The sequence below is a fragment of the Wolffia australiana genome, chromosome 9 (assembly GCF_029677425.1).
Source record: "Wolffia australiana isolate 7733 chromosome 9, ASM2967742v1".
Classification (NCBI taxonomy): domain Eukaryota; kingdom Viridiplantae; phylum Streptophyta; class Magnoliopsida; order Alismatales; family Araceae; genus Wolffia; species Wolffia australiana.
Genome location: NC_135843.1, coordinates 143574 through 166777, shown reverse-complemented (window position 1 = coordinate 166777; position 23204 = coordinate 143574). Strand labels below are relative to the sequence as shown.

The 23204-nt window shown below is 43.5% G+C and overlaps 2 protein-coding genes, 1 long non-coding RNA gene and 1 other non-coding gene across 5 annotated transcripts; 1 reads left to right on the top strand and 3 right to left on the bottom strand.

Annotated features, from left to right (window-relative positions):
* Window positions 1-10844: 10844 nt before the first annotated feature.
* Window positions 10845-13778, bottom strand: AMP1 (Peptidase M28 family protein). 2 transcript variants are annotated; one of them, XM_078581273.1, is made up of 8 exons: window positions 12698-13778; window positions 12378-12620; window positions 12138-12290; window positions 11957-12058; window positions 11797-11884; window positions 11631-11714; window positions 11463-11551; window positions 10845-11376 (listed from the first exon to the last, which is right to left on the bottom strand). In XM_078581273.1, the coding sequence occupies exons 1-8, from the start codon at window positions 13685-13687 to the stop codon at window positions 10924-10926; spliced, it is 2202 nt and encodes a 733-aa protein (XP_078437399.1). In that variant the 5' UTR covers window positions 13688-13778; the 3' UTR covers window positions 10845-10923. The 2 variants fall into 2 exon arrangements, with proteins under 2 accessions (XP_078437399.1, XP_078437401.1); XM_078581275.1 differs by having other exon boundaries at window positions 11987-12058.
* A 174-nt stretch (window positions 13779-13952) lies between these two features.
* Window positions 13953-14024, bottom strand: TRNAG-UCC (transfer RNA glycine (anticodon UCC)). Its single transcript has one exon. It is a non-coding gene; the product is annotated as a tRNA-Gly (tRNA).
* A 77-nt stretch (window positions 14025-14101) lies between these two features.
* Window positions 14102-21636, top strand: LOC144707983 (kinesin-like protein KIN-12G). Its single transcript, XM_078581272.1, has 20 exons — window positions 14102-14384; window positions 14762-14917; window positions 15001-15084; window positions 15378-15497; window positions 15696-15809; window positions 16011-16103; window positions 16651-16740; window positions 16904-16974; window positions 17400-17474; window positions 17567-17654; window positions 18204-18262; window positions 18358-18421; window positions 18497-18562; window positions 18720-18884; window positions 18957-19061; window positions 19293-19528; window positions 19629-19839; window positions 19947-20009; window positions 20119-20198; window positions 20277-21636. The coding sequence occupies exons 1-20, from the start codon at window positions 14175-14177 to the stop codon at window positions 21517-21519; spliced, it is 3393 nt and encodes a 1130-aa protein (XP_078437398.1). The 5' UTR covers window positions 14102-14174; the 3' UTR covers window positions 21520-21636.
* On the bottom strand, window positions 19548-20306 carry LOC144707985 (uncharacterized). Its single transcript, XR_013582610.1, has 3 exons — window positions 20166-20306; window positions 19923-20015; window positions 19548-19806 (listed from the first exon to the last, which is right to left on the bottom strand). It is a non-coding gene; the product is annotated as an uncharacterized LOC144707985 (long non-coding RNA).
* Window positions 21637-23204: the final 1568 nt, after the last annotated feature.

The following is a 23204-nucleotide window of genomic DNA, read 5'->3' as shown; positions in this document are numbered from 1 at the left end:
AAAAATGCTTGAATCCTCTTATTTCCTGCTTCCCTTTATTTATAACTAATCTCGGACATGCTTAGTCAATGTTGAGTCTTCTCACACGTGTCTTTCCTTTTCTTCATTTGGTATTGTTTGGAGAAGAATTGTTGCGTATCTCACGGTCTGACCGAAACTTAGTTAGACTGGACCGAACGGGACCATCGGTCAGCCTTTTCTAAACATTCGGTTCCAGTTCCAGTTCGCAGGTCAAACCAGACCAAAGATCACACCCTCTCCCTCTCCCCTCTCTCAATCTCTCTCTGGCTCTCGTTCCCATTCTCTCTCTTTCTCTTGCTCGCCTTCTCTCCTTCTCTCTCTCCTTCCCTCTCTCTCTTGCTCTTCCTCTTTCCCTTTATCTCTTACCCTCTCTTCAGATCTTCCTCTTTTCCCTCTCCCTCTCTCCGATCCTTCCTCTTTCCACCTCTCTTCCCGTCTCCCTCTCTCCCGCCCTTCCTCTTTCCCCTTCTCATTTTCTCTTACTCTGTCCCTCTCTCACACCCTCTACCCTGCTCACCCTCTATCTCTCTCTCCCCCTCTCTCCCCTCCTCTCTCTCTCACCCACTCCCCTCTCACCCTCCTCTCTCCCTGTCTTTCTCTCTCTCTCTCTCACCCTCTCACCCTCCTCTCTAATTGGAAATGCTTGGCATTTGCCTCTCTCTTCTCTCCCTTCTCTTTCTCTCTCTCTCTCTCAAGTTCTTTTTCCCTCTCTCCTCACTCAGTCCTTTCTTTGAATTTTCTTCTCCACCTGTTCTCTTTCTTTCTATATGCTCGCTCATACTCTTAACCACCCACTATTGTTGACTATTCCACCATTCTCTTCCCTCTCTAATTTTCTTTCTTTCTCTCTTCCCTTTAACTTCCAAATTGACTTTTCTCATAACCTCTCTCCCTCACCTTTCCCCACAACTTTCTCCACGTGAACCACCAATCTCTCTACCACTTTCTCTTAAATTGTCGACGGTTTATTTTCTTTGTAGCTGCATGTTTCTTTTCCTTTAAAAGGGCCATGAGCCTGTTTGTGTGGACACTTTTGCTTCAGAATTAATGTGAAGTTGTTTTGTGAGAAAAGAGTGATTCTTTGGTGATTTTGTGGTGAAAATGGCAACAGAGCAACTACGGTGACTTCTCATCTTCAACATCGATCAACTCATCTTGGGCTCCTCCTTCCCTTTCTCCATACCTTATCATCTCCATCAATTTCTTATTATCTTACCCTTGACCTCATTGAACATAGCCCTTCATCTCACTCCATCATCTCCACCTTGTTACTCATTGTCACCCTTCTTCTTATCGTCATCAATTCTCATGCTTTATCACATCCACCGTGTAAGTTCATTTTCCACACTTCATCTCCACCCCTCTCACATTACACATCAATATCTTCTCCTGTTGGCCAAATCTTACACTCCCAATTTATCTGCTTCCCACACCTTCTCCTCTCTTTATTCACACCTGCTTGAGGAGCTGCAGATCAACGTCAATCAAGTCCATTAAACATCAGAACAATCAAGCTATTGGCCACCATCTCTGAGGTACCTTGTGACACCTTAACTTTGAGATTATTGTTGGTCCATGATAATTGTTGATTTTCTCTGAGCAGTTGTTTACCTTAGAAATCTGTGTGCTAAACTTTGATTGATCATTTTGAATCTCCTACTTCCATGAAGTTAGGAATATCATAAGTATTGCCTAAGTATCATTGTTAAATCCCTGCTCCATCGACTTGGTCCCCTTCTACAAGATTAAACTAAATTTGGATCACCCTCAAGGAATACTTAATTAATATTGTTTTGGTGTTCATTTATCAATTTCATGAATTCCTCTTTCATGTTGCACATCACTCTCTCCCTCTCTCACTCCCCACTCTTACTCTCCTCTCTCCCTCTCATTCTCTGTGTCTCTCTCGCCCCTCTCACTCTCCCTCTCTCTCTCTGTGTATTTGTGTGATAAAAAAAAAGAAAACGAAGTTAGAAGAACAAAATGATGTAATTGTTCTGTATATTTGTGTGATAAAATGTACATGTATTTATAGGGGCGAATTGATTAAATGTATTGAGGAAGTTTAAATGGGGTCGAAAGATTCTTTGATGTAATCATTTCAAAGTCTAGGCAGTCTGTACAAACACTTGTACGGTGTTAAGCTTGACACCATCTGGTGTCAGGTGCCATTGCCTTTGTGTCGTTGTAGTTGCTGACTGCCATGATGACAGTTGACTTTAACACACCCTCTCTCACCCTTCTCTCTCCATGTCTTTCCCTCTCCTCCTCTCCCTCTCTCCCTCCCCTCTCTCGCTAGTCTCTCTCTTTTTTTCTCTCACCCCCTCTCACCCTCTCTCACGCTCTTCCTCAATTCTTCCCCCATTCTTTCCTCTCTCCCTTCTTCATTCTCTCTCTCTCTCATGCTCTCCCTCTCTCCCATTCTCACTCTCATTCTCTCTCCTCTCTCCTTCTATCTCTCTCTCTTTCGCCTTCTCTCCCGTTCTCACCCTCTCCCTCTTGATTCTCTCCTCTCGTGTACACCCTTTCCCTCTCTCACTCTATCCCTCTCCCTTCCCTCTCTCTTCTCCTGTTCTCACTCTCTCCTCTCATTTGCACTTTTTCCCTCTCTCACTATGTCCCTCTCCCTTCCCTCTCTCTTCTCCTGTTCTCACTCTCACCCTCTCTCCTTCGCTCCTCCTCTCCCTCTCATAGTCCCTTCCTTTTGTACTCTCTCCCTATCACTTCCCCCTCTCCCTCTTTCAATATCACTCATTCTTTCTCCCTCTCTCCCTCTCATAGTCCCTTCCTTTGGTACTCTCTCCCTCTCACTTCCCCCTCTCCCTCTCTCACGCTCACACTCTCTCTCTTAGTCTTGCCCTCTCACTCTCCCTGGCGTACTCTCTTCATCTTGCACTATCTCAGACGTAATCTTTCAGTCTTCCTACCTCTTTCTCCCACTCTCTCCTTGTCTCGCTCTCCTTCTCTCCGTGTTTCACTCTCTTGCTCTCTCCCTCTCTCACTCTCTCGTTATCTCCCTCTCACCCTCCCTCTCCATTTTCCCCTCTAATTGTTTCCCCCCTTTTACTCTCCCACTCTTTCACTCTAATTATAGTCATTTCACTCTTTCTCCCTCCCTCTCTCACTCTCTCATTATCAAACACTGCTATGATTCTCGAGGTGACATTAAGATGGCGTCTAGTTAGATGCAGTGAGTAGACTAAGTCAACCTGACATTGACTTTCACATTGACTAGCCAACCTGACCCAATTGAGACTGGGCAAGACAGAGACCAGACCAAACTTCAGGTCTAGGTTTAGGTTTTTGGTAAAACTGGACCACTACTAGACCTTGTCTCCCTAATCATCTTTGAATTTAAAATTTTAATGCCAAAATTCAGAAAAAATCATCTTTGGCTCAAAATTTATTTATTTTCATAATATGTTGTCAGAAAATCCCAAAAAATACATAAAATGTGTAAATTCACAATGTTATTTTAAGCTTGATACAATAAATTTAATTCAAATAAACATGTAAATATGGTCAGATTTACCTACTAAAAATGTGTCTTATCGGACACCAAAGATTGATGAAAAAATATGTGGTCGGGCGCCTAGGGCTGATTGGGCACCACCTGGCATGAGCCGGGTCAGATCCAATCCATGATAGCCAATCCCCCCCTTGTTGTGATGTGGGCCTGCATGGCAGGGCCATGTAGGCTTGCGAAATGCCTGGAAAATGCCACCTAGGAAGGTGTTCCATGTGGCAAACATCACCTAGGTGAGTGTCATGCATGGGGGCTGTGACCTAGGCATGTGTCCTTATGGTGAGTGAACACTAGGGAGGCATCTTGTGTGGCCTACGCCACCTAGGTGTCATCCATTGGGGAATGCCCAACTGGTTACAAAAATAATAAAAAAAATATTTTTTGCGCCTGGTGGGATTTGAACTCTCAAAGTCAAGGACACGGGGTAAGCTCGTTAATACTGAGCATCCAATCTAAGTGGAATATTTATTTTGAATTAAAATAATTTATAAATACATTATTTTGGGCGTGAAATTAATTCCAAAAATTCAGAAAATTCAAGAAATTTATATTTTTGATTTCTTGACACGAATAATTTAATAGTTGGATTATTTGTTATCAAATAAATAAGAAATATATATTTGAAAACTTATATTTCTATTTATTAGAGTTTAATAATTTAAAACTTAAACTATTTAATGGAAAATAAATTCTACAAAAAAGAGGAAAAATATGTATTTGATTTATTGATCAAAATGATATTAAGAGGTGATTTATTTTATCTCAATAAAATTCTTTAATTTAGAGTATGCATAATTTTAAAAAATCAAATGTAATAATTTAAGAATTAATTATTATATTCAATAAAATTCCTACAATCATTTTAAATTATTGTTTCTTGATTTATTTTACATGATTTTTCAGGCTTTAAATTTAGCAATTAATTAATGTGATTAAAGTTTTAATATTAAATTATTTATTTGATTTATGAGTTGAAATATTTTATTGTGAAAAATTGGATGGAATGAGAACTTAGAGAAATCTAGATGGACCTAATTTAGGATTCCTAGGGTATGGTTGACAATTATAATGAGATGTCAAGCTTATAAATTTGACTATGATTAATAGTCAAGATGCATTTATATCTTTGTACCACTCACAATACATCTGTATTATTCATATGATATAGATGAAGACACATGTGATATGTGATATTACATAATGCTCCTCATGACAGTAGATACCAAAATTTATACCCCTTATATTAAACTCTAAGCCATAATGTGAGAGCAACAAACTCACTCGTGGTCCTGCTCATTGAGTTGGGTTGGTAGAGTCCATTCGGAAGGTAGGAGTAAATACTAATGTATGACAATTTCTGTCAAGTAACAAAGGTATTGCTTATATCAAACTTAATGGTTTGTAGGGGTAGACTCCAGCTTGCACAAGCATTGGGGACCAAACTATGATTGGATATTTCAAGTCCCATAAAATGGGTGCTTAATAATATATATTACGATTGGTGGGGCTATAATCCAGGTTGATGAAGTATTCAGATAGAATAACACTATCTAGCCTCACTCATTGATGAGTATGACTGGTCCCGTAGCTGTTATTATGGAGACACTAAGGATAGATAGTGGACGCTCTTTAGTGGAAAGAGCTCACTGTATTAATTTGTACAAATCCCTGAATGGTATATACCAAACTATCAATCAGGTTGACTCAGGTCATAGTTGTATTAGTGGTCCTTAGGCATGAGACACCAAAGACATCTTGTGGATGGATAGTTGTACTTTTACTATGACCTATAAGTTTTTAATCAAGAAGTTCACGAAAACAATAAAGTGTTTAGGATGGGATCGTGCACCCTCAGTATAAGAGATGGCAACTCAAAGAAGACGATGTGATAAAGTCCTTGGTCAAGGCAGTGAAATATTAGAGAAGATTTCTCCAATGATTTTGAACTAATTCAGATGACCGATTAAGGTTTGGCAGTTGGCCATACCCAAGTTATCCTAGGAGTATCAAAAAATGAGGGATTATACATACAAAATAACCAATGATGAACATGTTACATGAGTGAGTCGATACACCCTCCTTTTGTATCTTCTAGAGCACGAGGTGTAGCTTAGCAACCCACGTGTTAGAGACTCAACCTATCGATTGGGTTAAATCAATCTGCCATTAAGTAATATACATGATGATATAGTAAGTTAATTTGGAAGACCAATAAAGGTTATTGGGCGACCAGAGTCGCTAACTAGAGTGATACATGGACCTAGAGGGTAACACTCAAATGGTCTTTTTGACGTCGAAAGATATAATTAAAAATTGGGGGTCTTTATGAAAAATATCCACTTAGTATAAATAGGAGAAGGGCCTAAATGAGATTCACCTAGACCCAAATTATTTAGGGGCCTTACTTTTATTCGCCCTTCTCCCCTTAGCTCCTCTCCATTCTTGATGCGATCAGGATGGCATAGTGACGACGACAGAGGGTGAATAGAACTTGTCAAGGCGAAGGAGGAGATTTGATGTGTCGAGGATCACACATACACTTCTAGAGGCTGCACGCGTGAGCAACTCCACAAAACTTGTTCAAGAATCAAAGGAATCACGGATGTTATCTTTGCCAAGATGATTCATTTTAATGAATTTGTTAACGTTGTTTTGATTCCATTTCTGTATACATACTATAGACATATACAGGAAGGGTGATAGATATATGGATGTATAGATTGGCCATTAGATAGATAACCGCATTGGTACATATATGGGTAGGTGTGAATACAAACATATAGATACACATATATGTCCTTATTGTTATATCTAATTTGAAAATGCAGATAGATATTCAAGGTCATAGATAGATCGATATATCAAAAGGAGTAAATTACAAAAAAACATAATTAGAAAGATAGAGACATGCATACGTAGAGACATGGATTCAAAGGTAGGTAGGGTGATAGATGGATATATTTGGGTCATTAGATAGATAGATTCATAGTTGGATATTGATAGACCCAAAATGTGTCTTGTAATTATACATATTTTAAAGTCATTTTGGGATCATTTCATGTGTATTTCATAAAATTTTATAAGAATTTTACATTTCACGCACTAAATAGTGCAAGTAATGAAATAATACATTTTTATGTCATTTTTATGCATGTTCTACAACTTCAAGTATTTCTTATTAAAAATATATTTAAGATATTTTTAATTCTCTAATGTTATATTTAGGATGTATCTATGCTATTACAGGAAAGAAAACAAAGTTGGAGAAATAAATAGACAAAAAGAAAGAGACATAACTAAATGTATATATTTTTTAATATATACATTTAAAAATAAATTAAATTTTTTTTGTTTATTAGGCCGGCTATGGAGCCAACCAAGCTCACCAACGCCCAGCCAGCCACAGGCAGACGAGCACGCAGGGCGCTCAAGCCCACCCGCAGCCAGCAAGGGGTGGCGATTGGCAGGCAAGCCTAGCCGGTCATACTAGGAGGCAAAGAGAGAGGCCCAACTAAGGCCTATTCAGACCAACAGAGAGAATTTGAGTCCACAGTACACAAGGGAGGTATGGCATTTCAATTCGCTAGGTAATATATGCTGACATTTATATAGCGCCTCATTTTTTGAAACTTCCGATATGTGATTTAAATCATATCTATTTTAGAATCGCAGCGTGCTGGGCCATAGAGCAAGAATGTGATCGCAGCCCAACAGGCCGCGTCTAAAGAAAATGAAATAAAATTGAGACCGGGCTTCGAGCCAATCTGACCCAAAGCCCGTGTCATTTCAGGCTACTTTTAAAAGACGGATATGATCTCATCCATCCGATCTTCTTAAAGAAGATCAGACAGTGGGATCTTCCCCGTCACTTTTAATATGTTTTTCTTTGGGGCGTCCTATTGGCTATCGGGGATGACGTGGATGCGGGACCCGTTGGTGGACGAATAATAAGAGAGGGCATTGACGTGGGCTGATGATGGGGCACTGACGTGTCAATTATGGGGGTGCACCATAAGAAGGGTCCACGGCTACGGTTTAATTGCAGCTGTTGGACGTTTATAAGGAAAATTGGACGGCCAGGGGGTAGTTCTGTCCATTCGCGCCCCTGGATGTTGATACCGTCGGCCGGAGGTTGTTCTCAGCTGGCGAGGGGGGACCATTGGGCAATCCAACAGCCAGGGAGGACCCAGAGGGCCGTCCCCCTCCATCGAACGCCCTGGGAGGTCTGTCCCAAGCCGTTAAAGGGGCTCTAAAGGCCCCCAATTATCCTATATTTCAATCTAAAGCCCAAGAGCGGTGGCAGAGATCCATTCCGCGTTTGGAAGCAAGCTTCGGCGTCGTGACAGTGCCAGCGGCTATGGACAGCGAGGAAGGAGCCGAAGAAGTTTTGAAGAAGCTTGGATTCGCACCTGGACGGAGGAGAAGAGATAGGGAACCCCTAAACCAAAGTTTGGGGGTGGCGATCGGCGCCGCCACTCTAGTTCTTCAAATAAGGGCGATTCAGGTTATTTTATGAGTTTCTTCGGTTGATTTTCATGTCTTCACTTACTCTAGTCACTTTAATTTCTTATTCAACCTATATCGTGATCAATTTTTCACTGAAATTTGGTATCGTGGACTATGTTTGGCATTTCATCTAACACCTCGTGTGTTTGATGATTATTCGTTTGATTTACCTAAGTTCTACTATATCAACCTTATAAAATTTTTAAAAATATAAATACATACCTCATACACGTCTTCTATCGGCCAGTTTGTCGAACACCTCAAGGGCCTTCGACAGAAATACCCCTTTACCTTCGATTTCCTCTATAAAACCTATATAAAATACTTATAAAAATCATAGCATAAGTAATTAGATTATACTTCTATCTGTTTTTTACCTCCTTTCGTGCATTTGGTCGAAAACCTCTCAGGTGTTTTACTAAATCGACCCATTATTTCATTAAATAGACTATAAAAACTATATATAAGAAAATATAAAAATCATAAAAAAACCTATAAACTAATTATATTAATCCTATAACAAATATCTTACCTATATAAGTAGTATTCTATAACTAAAATCTATCTTATAGTTATATAAATACTTCTTGATTTTTAGTACAACCTCTTCACTCCTTAATAGTTCTCTCTACTTATATAAACTCTTGCTTATTATATTATAGGTTGATAATTACTTAATACCCTCTCCTTATATATATTCTCGATTCATATATAACTACTTCTCTAACCCGTCTTGTTTTCTCTTAGTATATATACCTATCTATCTAACTCTATTCTTCTTCTTCAGTCTTATTAAACTCATTAATCTTATTAAGTATAATCTACTTCTTCACTAACTATATTACTATCATCTTTAACTACAATTGCTAATAGCTTACTTCCAAATTATTATTAGTAGCTATAAAATATATGTACATATCTAATATTCTCTCTTCTATACCTATCTTATTAAACTTATATTCCATACAGTTACAAATTACTTAATTCCTCTTTTCTTCACTATATTTAGTATTATTATTATATCTTAACTAGCAAATCATTTTTTAAATATATACCTAAAGGCCAGTCCCTGTGGAGACGACCTTACTCACATGATACATTTGAGTACGTTTATATATTTTATCAAATTTATTTGATTGTAGGCAAATCAAATTCACAACGACAATTAAAATTTATAGGCAATTATATATATATAACTTTGTGAATAGATAGACAGATAATTGGCACTTACATAGATATAGCGATAATATATCGATGGTTAGTTAAAAACTTACATAAATTCTCATATTGATCAACAGATAGGTACAATATGGATAGAGAGATAGGATGATAAATAAATAGAGGAATAATTAGTGAGATAGATAGTTGGATAAAAGATAGTCATGTAGATATTGAAATGTATCAGCTCGATAAGATATGGATAGGGCTTTCTTCATGTAACCATTTATCCAAAACTCAAAAACATATAATCAAAGTCAGGATCATCCAGAAGGAACTGAATTGCACACAGATATGAGAATACCTTAAGAACTCAGCAATAATCACAAAAAATGAGAACTAGTTTTCACAATAAAATTTATATGCCTGAAGTAGTGTGTTATTCATCCAGCATAAGGATGACATATGGTATAAAATATGTGATAATTATGTGTCATAATTAATATTCCCAAAGGGTTTCTCAAAATTTCCCTTGCATTTAATGTACACAGAAGTATTATGTGAATGCTTTACTTAATAAATCTTCCCATTAAATGTATCATTAATATTATAGTAAACTCACATAATTGTTTCAAACTGTGGGTGTGATATGAGTTATACTTATATTTGAATGCCTACAAAATAATGTATGTATTAGGTCACTTTTTTAGTAACACATGCATGTACATGGATGAAAATATAAATCTGTTTATTTCTCATTGACTTATATCAAGATAATATTTTTATTTATACTGCAATGATCCAATTCACCCTTCAACTTAATTTTTTTATTTATGTGGAAATCATTGATTTCAATGTAGAATCAAAGTATGTTTGGATCTTGTATTTTTTACTCATGAACTGAATTAATAAGATTTTATTCTATGCCATTATTCTACAGTGGGTTCATTTCTTGGTAAATTTTGTTCTTAGTCACTTGACAAAACTTTAAAATATTTACTTTTTTATTAACCTTGTGATTGATGAACTAACAAAGTACATTTGAATTTGCATTCGTCCATTAGACTCAAAGGTAGGTTTCAAAAATTATGAACATACAACTTGCAAGATTCAATCTATTCTCTGTTTCTGATGATAGTGTGTCCATGATTTTTGGGTGCCTTCGATGAGTTTATTTGCCATGTTTTAAAAAATACTGATTTTGCCTCTTAAAGAATAGTGTTTATATCCATTAATTTCCGGTATTCAGTAGGTGAAAAAAATATATGTACTAGTTGCATATGAATAATCACGTTTACCTCTTTTTTATGGGATAAAAGTCAATTGATAAATAAGAAATACCAGTTTGGCAGTGGGTGAAGAGTAGCCTGAAGTACCTAAGATATCGTATAACCCTAGAAACTCATCGCGCAACTAATGTGAGGCTCTTAACTTGCTTGGTATTATAATCTTTTGATATCTTTGATAACCTCTTGTACACATTGCTTGTGTTCTGAGGCCTGTTTCATTCAAATGACTCACAACTTCAGGTATAGGTGAATGTTTGGTGTCTTTAAAAAAACCAATTCAATTTGAAAATTAGAGATTGCTCAGCTCATCTTTTTTATACACTATTGCTTCTAGATGCGCAGTCTAAACAAACCCCCCCATTCCAAACTCCAAATTCCAAATTCCGAATTCCAAAATCGACGACGAAGACGGGCAGGGGGGTCTCAGAGGAGGTCCGGTCGGAGCGCAGCGGCGGCGCGGGAGACGGCTCGGGCAGCCCGCCACACCTCGCGCCGGACGGGCGCCCACGGCCCGTCCTCTTCCTCTCCCGGGCGAGCCGCCATGGCCCGCGCGGCGGCGTCGGCGATGCCGGGGAAGAAGGGCGGCAGCCCGCCGTCGGAGCTCCCCTCGGCCGGCGGCGAGTAGACCAGGTGCTTGAACCAGGCCCTGCCGCCGAGCCCCTCCTCCGCCAGGAACGCTCTCTCCGCCAGCATCAGCCGGTCGTTGAAGCCGCGCCGCCGCAGCTCCACCGCCGCGTCGTCCCCCTCCTCTTGCCTTAGCCTCTGCGCTTCCTCCCCGGCTTCCCTCGCCGACGCGGCCAGCTCCTCTATCGACGCGTTGACCGGCCCCATCGACGCGGCGTCTCCCAGCCGGGACGAGACGGCCGAGGCGTGCTCCTGCGTTGACGGAGCAGCGAGAGAGACAGTCAGTCAGCCTTTGTTGGGTTTTCCCCCACGGAGGAGTCGTCATCGTCGTCGTTGACCTGCAGATTGGCTGCGTAGGCGAGGTAGTCGAAGGGGAGGACGGGGTCGTCGGCCAGATGAAGCGCCGCCAGTCCCCAGATCTCCGCCACTGCGCTCGGAACCAGAGGCTTTTTACGCAGCCAAAGCTAAGAATTGAAGGAGAAGAAAGAAGAGGGGGCGGCGCTCACTTGCGACGTGGCGGCGGAAGAGAGGGTCGCCGTGCTTGCTCATCCACTCGTAGTTGTCAAAGCCAGTGTGGTAACCCGCATACTCTGCAAACACAAATGAAATTCCTTTCATCATCACCACCATCAAACACGTGTACCACCATGATTATGATCATCATCCGCTTACCCTCTCCAAAGTACATGTCGAGGGAGGGCACCCCGGCGAGATGAAGAAAGGCCGTGAAATCAGAGTCCGCCCTGCCCAGCCTCTCCACCTGCCAAACAACACACCGCATCCGTCAACGTCGCCAACCGTCATCCTTTAACGTGATGATCTCTCAGCTCACGTTGACGAACACGGCGTGTTTTCGTCTAACCTGGGGCGGCTGTCCGGATCGCGCCGCCCAGGTCTGGTACACGGTCTTGTCGTCCGAGTCGGGGTCTTTGACCTGGATCGAAAAGGTCAAAGTCAAGGTCAACGTCAACGGGAGAGATAGAGAGAGTGAGAGAGAGAGAAAGAGGGCCGACCTTACGGGTGACGGCGGCGAGGAGGGAGTCGAGCTGGGGGGTGGCGCCGGCGAAGAAGCCGGGGCCCTGGACGGCGCAGTCAACGTTGAGATAGGCGACCGCCTTTGACCGAAGCAGCTGCAGGTTCTCCTCGACCCACTCCGTGGACCCGATCTGCAATCATCACCCCATAGAGTGATAATATTAATATAGTTTATGAATTGTATGCGAATGATTGGAGATGATGAGGAGGGGGGGCACCATTCCAAACTCCTCGGCGTCCCAGCTGCAGAGGAGGATGGAGCGGCGGGGCCGCCAGCCGCGGCGGAGCAGGACGCCGAGGCGGCGGGCCACGTCGAGCAGCGCCGCCGTGCCGCTGTTGGGGTCGACCGCGCCGAACGTCCACGCGTCCCGGTGGTTGCCCAGAACCACGTACCGGTCCCGCTCCCTCTCCCCGCCAATCTCCCCGATCACGTCCCTTATCGTCCGCATCTTCCTCTCCCCCTGCAACTCTCCTCCCCCACCTCTCTCTTAATCTCCCTCTCTCTCTATCTATCTATCTCAAAGGAAGGAAGGCGTACCTCGTAGGAGAAGTTGAGGAGGAGGTCGAGGCCGCCGCCGCCGACCCGGGCAAGCGGCGTCGCCGGGGCGAGCCCGCGGCACCACTCGGCCGGCGCCGGCGGGCCGCCCATGGCCCGCAGGATGGCCGCCGCCGCCGCCGCCGGCACCGGCATGGAAGGGATCGCCGGAAAGCGACGCGCCACGGCATCGTCGTCGGGCCGGAGCCGCTCCCCTTCCCCCACCGATGCCCAGCCCGGGGTCAGCGGGTCGCCCGGCCCGCCAAGCAGCACGGTCCCCCGCTCCACGCCGCCGCCGCCGCCGGGGGAGAAGATCACGACGGCGGCGGCGCCCCTCTCCGCCGCCCGCTGCACCACCGCCCCGCGGTACCCGCCGCCGCGGCGCAGCAAGACGATACACCCCCGCACGTCGACTCCCATCGCTGCCAGCTTCTCGTAGTCCTCGCGCCGGCCGTAGTTAACGTAGACCGGCGGCGCCAGCGCCGACCCCGAGGGGGAGTAAGCGTGATACGGGGGGACGACCTGGCCGGTCCCCGGCGGCGCCGCCGTCTCGCTCGGCTCGGACAGGTCGAGGCGGTGGGCCTCGCCGCCAGCCGAGAGGACGAGGGACAGAGACGAGCGAACGGGGTAGGAGAGCAGGACGCGGTACTCCCGGACGCGTGTTCTGAAGCCGGAGTTGAGAAGGTGCCGGAGAACGTAGGCGGCGGCGGAGCTCGACGGCGGCGTTCCGGCGAGGTGCGGGCCGAGAGTGAGCGCTCGAAGGTGCTCCGATATGCTGTCATTGGCGGCGCCGCCGCCGTCCGGCGAGGTCAGAGAGAGAAAGAGAGTTGGAAAGTAGTCGGCCGTGTGCGTCATGGAGGAGGGTTTTTCATGGAGGGAGGAGGGCCGGCGGAGGGCGAGGAAGAAGAAGAGGAGGAGGAGAGAGAGGAAGGCGAGGCAGGGAATGGAGAAGCGGACACCGTCGGAGAGGTGCCTCGCCGGAGGCGGCGGCATTCTCCGCCGCTGTGAAGGAGAATGGAAGGCCGAGCGACAGCCGTTGTTGGGCTCACTCGAATCCAACCGAGGACGAGGACGACGACGACGATAAAACGACAAGGGAGCGAATGACTAGTTTGCCCACTTGCCTCCTTAAACGGCGTCCAATGCGTGACAGGCGGCTACCCTGTGAATAGACGGAAGTACCCCTAATTCTTATCTTGCCACGTTCGAGGCCAATCTCGCTTCACAAAAAAGTTATACGGGCAATAAAAATTCGTTTTGCGTTTGCCGGGAGTCGAACCCGGGTCTATTGCTTGGAAGGCAATTATCCTAACCGTTGGACTACAAACGCTGGTTGTGATGAGAAACAAATATAAATTTATATATTTATATAATTAGTATTCAAATTTATACTTCTACTTGGGCTATCTTGCGACTGCAACTGCAGATACCAACGTTCCTCTACTTCGGCTATCGTTCTCTTGTGATCTTGGCTGTGGCCATGCCGATGGTTGCAGAGACGCCTTCAAAAGGTCGCGGGGGAAGATTCCAGGGACCTGGAGGGTCGGACCACGACGCCGTCGCCGCAGAGAGCCACGAGACAACGCGCGACGACTCGAAACTTGTTGGTATGGAGGGTCCCGGAAGCCAGTTTGTCAAGAGATTTGAGCTGGTCGAGGATGAATCTTTCTGGAAGAATCACAATGTCCAGGTCAGCAGATCATTTACACTTTGATCTTCAATATTTTGTCCATGTATTCTTCAGTCGAAGTGGATGATTGGCTGTACAAATTTCCGAAATCAGTATCTCATTAGAAACTATCATGAGGTTCTTCGTAACCATCGGCATTGATTACTCGTTTTCTTCTTTCTGTTGATGTGTGCGGCCTCATATTTTTTGTATGATCAAACGGCTTATTAGATGGAAACAAATTTTTGTCTAGTCTTACCATTTGCAATTCCGGTGAAAATTTTATCTGCGAATGATAACATGAGAATTAGCTACGGCATTTTGATTGTTTTTTCACGTTCTGAAACGCTATTAGGAGCAAGGGGATTGCTGACCGTTCTACCACTTCTCGCCTCTAGGTTATCATCAGAGTCCGACCTCTCAACAACACAGAGTTATCACTTCAGGGAGGTAAACGATGCGTCAGACAAGACACAAGCGACTCTATCACTTGGATCGGTCAGCCAGAATCACGTTTCACATTTGATCATGTGGCCGATGAAGCCGTCAGTCAGGTATTCCGTCTCTTGTGGCCTTCTATGTGTTGTCTTATTTTTCCTCAACTTGTCCATCATTAGCAGCTTCTTCCACTTGACAGGAAGAACTTTTCAAAGCTGCGGGGGTACCCATGGTTGATAATTGCGTTTCTGGGTACAATAGTTGTATGTTTGCATACGGACAGGTGAAGTCTCGACGCTGGCTTTAATTTTTTCATCTAGTTTTCACTTTCTTAAAATATTGGGATCAGTCTTAGGTCCTATTCTTTGAACCCCTATTTATTTAAGTCTGGGTTTTCCAAACAGAAACCCTCGAAATTTACTTCTTTATAAACTATTCCCACTTTACAATTTTTTCATACCTAAATCATGTTTTATTGAAGCTTCGATTCATAGTGCTTGATACATGCATATTTGGATATACCTTTTCTGGAATTTCTCCTTTACTGAGAGAGAAAATTAACAAACTTTTTGTCAGACTGGGAGCGGGAAAACGCACACAATGCTTGGGGAGATAGAAGGAGGCACTAGAAGGCATAGTGTTAACTGTGGAATGACTCCCCGTGTTTTTGAATACTTATTTTCAAAAATCCAAAAGGCAAGTCATCGTAGCTTTCTATCCTTTCCCAGGGAAATGTTTTCGTCTCTTGCTATGTTATATTATTTTGTTCAAATCGCCAATATTCTCGGTATCTGATGCATTTTTTTATTATGTATTTGACTGTACATATCTGATGCATTTTTATTTCTATTTCTGAATTACGTAGTTTAACTCGGTCATTTGTAATGCCTTTAGGAAAAGGAAGTTCGACGAGAAGAAAAGCTCCAATTCACTTGTAAATGCTCATTTCTGGAGATCTACAATGAGCAGATACTTGATCTTCTAGATCCATCTTCTTCAAATCTACAGGTATTCCAGAGAAAACTTAGACAAATTTTCACTCTCGTCTACTTTCTTTCAAACGCCTTATTTTCAATAGTCATTTATTGTGGGAATATATAATGATAAAATCAGATCCTCCCTGTTTTCAGTTTTTAAGTTCATGAATTTCCCCATTTACTCTTACCGTAGCTTTTTTCGTTTCAACTGACTCCATGTTTCTGAGCACAGATTCGGGAGGACTTGAAAAAAGGTATTTATGTGGAGAATCTCTCAGAATTCGAGGTCGCATGTGCAAGAGATGTTATTCAACATCTTCTTCAGGTAGCTCATCTTATATGCTACTTCCAAATAGAGTCTTTTAAAGCAACTATGGGCAAAGTCCTGAAATGGCGGACGTACGATGTTAAATGAATTTTCAACGACGCATGTATTTATTCAAGGCATTGGAGTAATATAAGAGTTCCTTATATTGGAACACTGAAAAAGGTTATTAAGTTTAATGGTGGCTGAGATCTGAATTTTATACTTCTATTGTTTTTCTTTGAAATTTGTCTCCATTATGTTAGAATCCATCTGTTTTTCTTTTAGATTCTATACTTCTGCTTCAGACGCGCAAACGATGTGGTTATTTGATATATTATGTGGAAGTTTTATTTCGTTCAAAAGAGTTTCTGTTTTAAAGTTTTCTTTCATGCTGGCTTGTGCACCGTTGAACAATTATGGCTCGTTTTATCGTGGTCAGACAGTTCTTCTATTGGTTTATTTTGATTTTTTTTCTTTTTGGAAGTTTTTTTAATTATATGGCTCGATACAGTCTTTCTAAGTTTCCTTTTATATATTTCTCTTTTTTTGGAAATTTTTTCCATAGGGTGCGGCAAACAGAAAGGTCGCCTCAACAAATATGAATAGAGCGAGTAGTCGATCGCACAGTGTTTTTACCTGTGTCATCGAGAGCAAGGTTGGTGTAGACATTTTCTTTTGTAAAAGTTGAAGTTTTTTTTCTGGGTTTAAGGCTTAGACATCTGTGGAGAACGTTTTATTATATGAAATCCCCATAGATGAAATCTTCTGCATTGAGGCCCTTTGTTTATTATATGTTTTCTGTGATCATTTTTCAACAGTGGGAGTCGCAAGGAATAACTCACCACAGATTCTCTCGGCTCAATCTTGTCGATTTAGCAGGGTCTGAAAGGTAAGAAGTGTTAGAGTTGTTTTGAGGAAAACTCAGATGACAATATGATTCTTAGTGTAACGGATTCTGGTTTACTTTCTGGACACCCCTTGCAACCGAGGCCTTCTTAGCTTAATAGCTAATATTTTCTTCGTTCGCTTTGAAGTCTTCTAAAAAAGCCTCCTGAGTTCTATGCATTTCCATTCCTGTAATAATTGTGCTTGGTGTGGAGAACGTTTCTGCTTGCATATTCCAAGAACAACCCCCATGATTTGCGTAGAAGAGAAAGCACCACGAAACATTCAACATGCCAAATCACGAGAAAATCCAATAATTCTCTGTTCATAACTTCTTATAATAGTAAATATGATTAGGAACTTGGAAAGCAAAGCCGAGGCACGGGCAGTTCATTCTCTAATGGGACATGGAAAATGATGAAATTTCAGGCAGAAGAGCTCAGGTGCTGAGGGAGAACGTCTTAAAGAAGCGACCAACATAAATAAGTCACTTTCCACTTTGGGGTATGTGAATCCAATCACATCTAATAGCATGTCAGACTATTATCAGCCAATGGTTGTAAAATTCGTTGGTCTTACCTTTTAATGCCCTTCAGGCTTGTGATTATGAACCTTGTCAGCCTATCCAACAAGAAGTCTCTGCACATTCCATATCGAGATTCGAAGCTAACGTTTCTTCTTCAGGTAGCTTTTTTTCTAATTCTAGATTATCCTCGATTTTCTTTTGATTGTTTGTTGTTAATGGAGATGGATGATTATTAGACTCGATCAACAACGTTCATGAATTTGTTAAATAGTAACTTAAATGCTTCTCTTCATTCTATAGAACCTTCCATTTTTTTGTCAATCTTAGAGTGTGTTAGAGATTTTTAAAAATAATATTGTTTAACGTTTCTGCCCCTTTTTAAGAGAATTCTCATCGCCCCTCTATCTGATTGAGTTATTATCAGTAGCATTCTTATCTCTCTAGGTGATGATCCCTTAAAGTCTCTTTGTTTTAATCTTCTTCCTAGTTGATTGCAACGTATCAGTATCATTTTATGCGTCTCTTCTTTCCTATCTGATGCTCATCACTGTGGCCTTGAGATGGCTGCCGGGCTTTGTGCTGAGCAGCTGTCTCAAAGTTCGACTTATTGATTTGCTTCGTTTAACCCTGGCCGATTAGTTCACATCAATCGCAAAATAATTATGTTATTAGCTTTACTTTTCCTAATATATTGTTTCTTTTTTCAGGACTCTCTGGGGGGAAATTCAAAGACTATTATTATTGCGAATATAAGCCCTTCAAATTGGTTTTATGCCCGCTCCTTCTTATAAAGATTTTCTTCCATTTTCATTGGTTCAAACATTTGGTTATGGACGTTAATTTTTTTCTTGCCCACTACAGTTGTGCATTGGAAACTCTGAGCACACTGAAATTCGCTCAACGCGCGAAGTTTATTAGAAACAACGTGAGGACCTATGAATTTGGTTCTTGTAAATTGAATTCGTCACTTAAGTTACCCTTTCTTTTCATGAAATTGTAGGCCGTGATCAATGAAGAAGCTTCAGGCGACGTCCTGACCATGAGGCTGCAGATTCAGCAGCTCAAGGTAGTATCTGATCCCCTGCCTTGATAGTCTTCTGGGTGTTATTTTCTGTTTTTCTTCATCTTTTCACTGCACATTTTATTTGCCGTTTTGATGCACTGATTTGAATTAATGTGGTATCTTTCTTAAAGAATATTGAAGTATTTTGTGTTTTATGCAGCAAGAGGTCAGTAGGTTGAAAAGTTTAGCAGACAGGAACGAAATTTCTGAAAACCTGTCAAATGAGGATGGGGTTACACGTGTTTCGGGATCTCCTGGATCCTTCAAGTGGGAAAACTTTCAGGGATCGTCTAGTCCGTTGGCATTGGATAGAAAAGCCACCAAGGCATGTTCTTTTCTTTGTGCTTTGCATCGACAAGTTTCTGACATGAGCCGTTGGTTTGTTTCTCTTCGTCAGAGAAAAGAGTTCGAAGCAGCCCTGGCAGCAGCTCTTCGAAGAGATAAAGATTTGGAAATGGCCCTGAGCGCAATGACGGTGGAGAAGGAGACTGCTGAACAACTGGTAAGAATGTAGGTATTGATAACTGAGTTAACGTAGTACGTCTGGCATTTATGTTTTTCCCTTATTATGTTCTGTAAATAGCTTGTCTTTTTGTTGTTTGTACCATCTGAAATAGCACTTCATAGTATTTATTTTCGTTGTTTGCTGTCGGTGTTTTTCGGTGGATGGTTAAGTTTTTCAATTTTTCTCCCTCTTCTCTTTCCCATTCTGTGCTTTGTAATGACGGTACAGGCCAACCAAGTAATGGACGAGGTGAAGGGTCTCAAAATGCGTCTCAGATTCCGAGAAGAAGGGATCAAAAGGCTTCAGGCAGTTGCTGCCAATAAGCTCTCGGCGGAGTCGCACCTTCTGCAGGAGAAGGAAGAACTCCAAAAGGAGATTGACCTTCTTCGTAGCCTGGTGGACTGCAACCCCAAAGTAACTCAATTTGCCATGGAGAATCTCCGGCTAAAGGAAGAACTCAGAAGGCAATTCCTTTCCTTCATCCTCCTCGCAAAATCCCATTTCATTAACTTCATTCTTTCCACGATTGACACTTTGTTTGACGGTTGGATGCTAAATAAACAGGTTGCAGTCCTTTGTGGAGGAGGGGGAGCGAGAGATGTTGGATGAGCAAATAAGAGAGTTGCAGGAGAAGGTAGACGTCAATTTTTTTTTCTTTTTTGTTCCAATCCTTGCGGGAGAAGCTCACCTACCTTTTTCCTCGAATCTTGTTGCGCAGCTGTTGGAGGCGCTGGACTGGAAACTAATGCACGAAAATGACTCTTCCGACTTTCAGGTTGGCGGCTCTCCTCATTTTCCGAAAATGAAAAAAAAATGACTGTTCAACATTAATAAAAAAAAGAAATAAGTAAACCTTACTCGCCGTTGTTGCTTCTGGTTCAGGGTTTGTCGCAGTCTGGGGATTACTCTTCTTTGACCGAGGAAAACGAGTTCCTCCGCATGCAGGTACGCCTGAGACATACAAAAAACCTCATCATTGTTGATTATCATCGACATGAACGAGAACATAAAGCTTACAATCATCGTTTACTGAATTTACATTATAACGCGGTAGGCCATTCAGAACGAACACGAAGTAGAAGCCCTGCGGAAGAACCTCACCTCCTGCATGGAAGCCAAGGAGAAGCTCGAGAGGTGAACACCAGCCCTGCCCCCCTCTTCACGAATTAACAGTGTACCGCGCCGTTGTGATAACAAATTGTACCATCGCAGGCGCGTCGACGAGCTGGCGGCGCGGCTCGACGACGCCGGCGGCGGCGATCGCGAAGAGAAGGAGAGGGAAGAGCTGCGCGCCCAAGTCGCGCTGCTCGTCGGCGACAACAACCAGCTCATCGCGCTCTACGAGGCGGCCACGGAGCAGCAAGCCGAGCAGAGGAAGCAGAGCAAGGAGAGGGAGGAGGAGCTGCGCGACTTGAGGGAGGAGAACGAGAGGTTGATGGGTCTGTACGAGGCGGCCATGCGGCTCTCGCAGCAGCTCCAAGACAAGAAGAAGAACAAGGAAGAAGAAGACCAAGAAGAAGAAGAAGAAGAGGAGGAGGCGATCCGCGCGCTGGGCGGGGCCTGGGAGGAGGTGCGGTTGCGGGTCGAAGAGGCGGCGGCGCTGCGGGCGGCGCGCGAGGCGGCGGAGGAGAGGAGGAAGACGACGGAGGAGAGGCTTCTCCTGCCGCTGCGGAGGGCCGCGGCGATTGACTTACTAAGCGTCGGCCCGGCGGAGATGGCGGCGCTGGAGAAGAGGGAGGAGCAGGCCGGGGGCGAGCTCAGACTCCGCGCGGAGCTCGCGGCGGAGACGGCGGCGGAGCTCCGCCGGCTGGTGGCTTTCCGGGAGAAGGCGGCGGCGGGCTGCCGCGCGGCGGCGGAGGAGGAGGCTCGGCTGCGGGCTGAGTTCGCCGCCCTGAAGGCCGCCTACCGAGCCGCCGAGGCAAAGCGGAGGGAGTCCAAGGAGGTGCTCTTCGCCGTCGAGAACCGCCCCCCGGCCGAGGCGGCGCCGCCGCCGAGCTTGAAGAAGGCGCTGGAGCTTGAGGAGGAGCTGCCGCGGCTCGCCGTCGAGATCAAGCGGCTGAGGGAGAGGATCGTGGCCGCGCAGCGGGCCAGCGAGGCGGCGCGCGCGGCGGCGGAGGAGCTGGGCAGGGAGGTGGGCTCGGCCGAGGGGGCGGCGCGGCGGGCGGCGGAGGCGGAGGCGGCGGCGGAGGCGGCGCTGAAGGCGGTGGGAGTCGAGCGGGAGGCGGCGGCGGCAGGGCTGCGGGCGGGGGAGGGGGTGGCGGCGGAGGTGTGGGCGGCGGCGGTGGAGCACCAGGAGAGCTTGTTTCAGGCGGCGGCCGCGGCGGAGGCGCAGCGGCTGTGCGCGGACGAGCTGGCGGACCGCGCGCGCGACGGCGGCGACGGCGTTCTCCGCCTGCGAGCCGTGCTAGAGCGGCGCCGCTGCCGCCGACGGGAAGACGGCGGCGGTGCGGCGTGAAGCGACGCTGACCTGCCCTTGCCACGGCGATTGCTTATCGCCCTCCCAAACTATATAAATTTTATTGACTAGCTTATTTCTGTGTTAATTTTATTATATCGAGACTGTTTTTATGTACGAGGATCGTTTTAGAGAGAGATAGACGGATTGTGGACTCGTGGAAGGAGAGAGAGAGAGAGACAGACAGACAGAGAGAGAGAGATAGAGATCCGTTTGAGGGTAGTATTAAACAACTAATTCATAGTGGTGTACGTGGGTTGGCTGTAATTCTCCAATTGACAGATCCTTGAAGGTCCATTGAAAGGTTTAACCTCGTTTGCCCTATCCATCACACCTCCAACCCATAATTCACTTGGCCCGATTTGAGGGTAGCAGTAATTAGAGCACCGTCTGTCCATCAGAAGTTTGATATGTCCTATATTGCAGTTTCCCGTGTATAAATCCGTTGATATTGTCTTCTTGAAATTATCTAGCCTTTGGGCAGTTCACACTATTAACCAAACCATTACATGGCTTTAGAGGCTCACATGTTATAGGAGTTAATAATTTTTTCCTTGGATGGATACTTGTATAGAATTTCCAAATGATGCTTGCTTAAATTTCCGAAAGAGTAGAAATAGATGGTGACTCTCTCTCTTGATACCCATGTGAGTCGTCATTGACTGCCCTCTTTCTTGTCGTCCTCTTCACGAGTGTTGCTTCCGATGAGACCAGATGGGAACAAAATCGGATTTACGTGAGTGCAATTAAAAGGGAAGAAAGAGGATATCCCATACTCTTAAGATTGTGTGGATAAATCTAAAAGCTGGACTTTTGAATGGCTTGAAGTGACTCATTAAAGGAACCAACATAGCATGAACTAGATCTTTCCAAATGTTACATGATCTATGTTTTTTAAGTTTTAATTTCTACTTTTGATTCATATCCCCATCTAGGTTAATGAGTCAATTTTAGATTTAACCCAATTGATAGGTTGAGTTGTTAGCCGAACTCTAAAAATACAAATGAGTATGTCAACTCTATGGTGTTACATTTACCGTGTTATATCGACATGTATGTTAATCATCAAATCCGAGTAGGTTGTTTTAATTAGTTGTAACACATGGATAAATCATCAAAGAATGCCTTATTCAATATATTAACTACTTTGGTTATGGACTTAACTGCATATTCTTCATTGAGTCTATATGCATCTTCATTACTAAAGGTCTCACAATCAAGTCTAGACTGCTCACTCAACATTTTTTAAATTTTCCATTGTATTCGAGCTAAGATGATTTAGAATTCTATAAATATTCATTTGTAGGATGTATTCAAAGCACCACTGTCTAACCATAAGATATATTTGGTGTCTCGTGTCTAAATACTGATAGATATTATGTGGCCGTCAAGCCAAATCATGCCACCATATTTTATTTAAGTTCATTGAATTAAATATTATGTTCATTATTATTCAAGCGTAATGTTTATAATTAAGTCCATGAATACATGCAATGACCTATTGTATTATGATGAGATCCTAATACAGGGAAATATAGTCTTATATATTTTAAATATTCATATTCGATAGATAGTCGAAATGGAGATCAAATTAACTGGATAAAATAACAAATAACGATCATACTCGTACGATACGTATAGCTAAAATTGTGGCTATTAGTGCAGCGAAACAAAGAATAGATAGT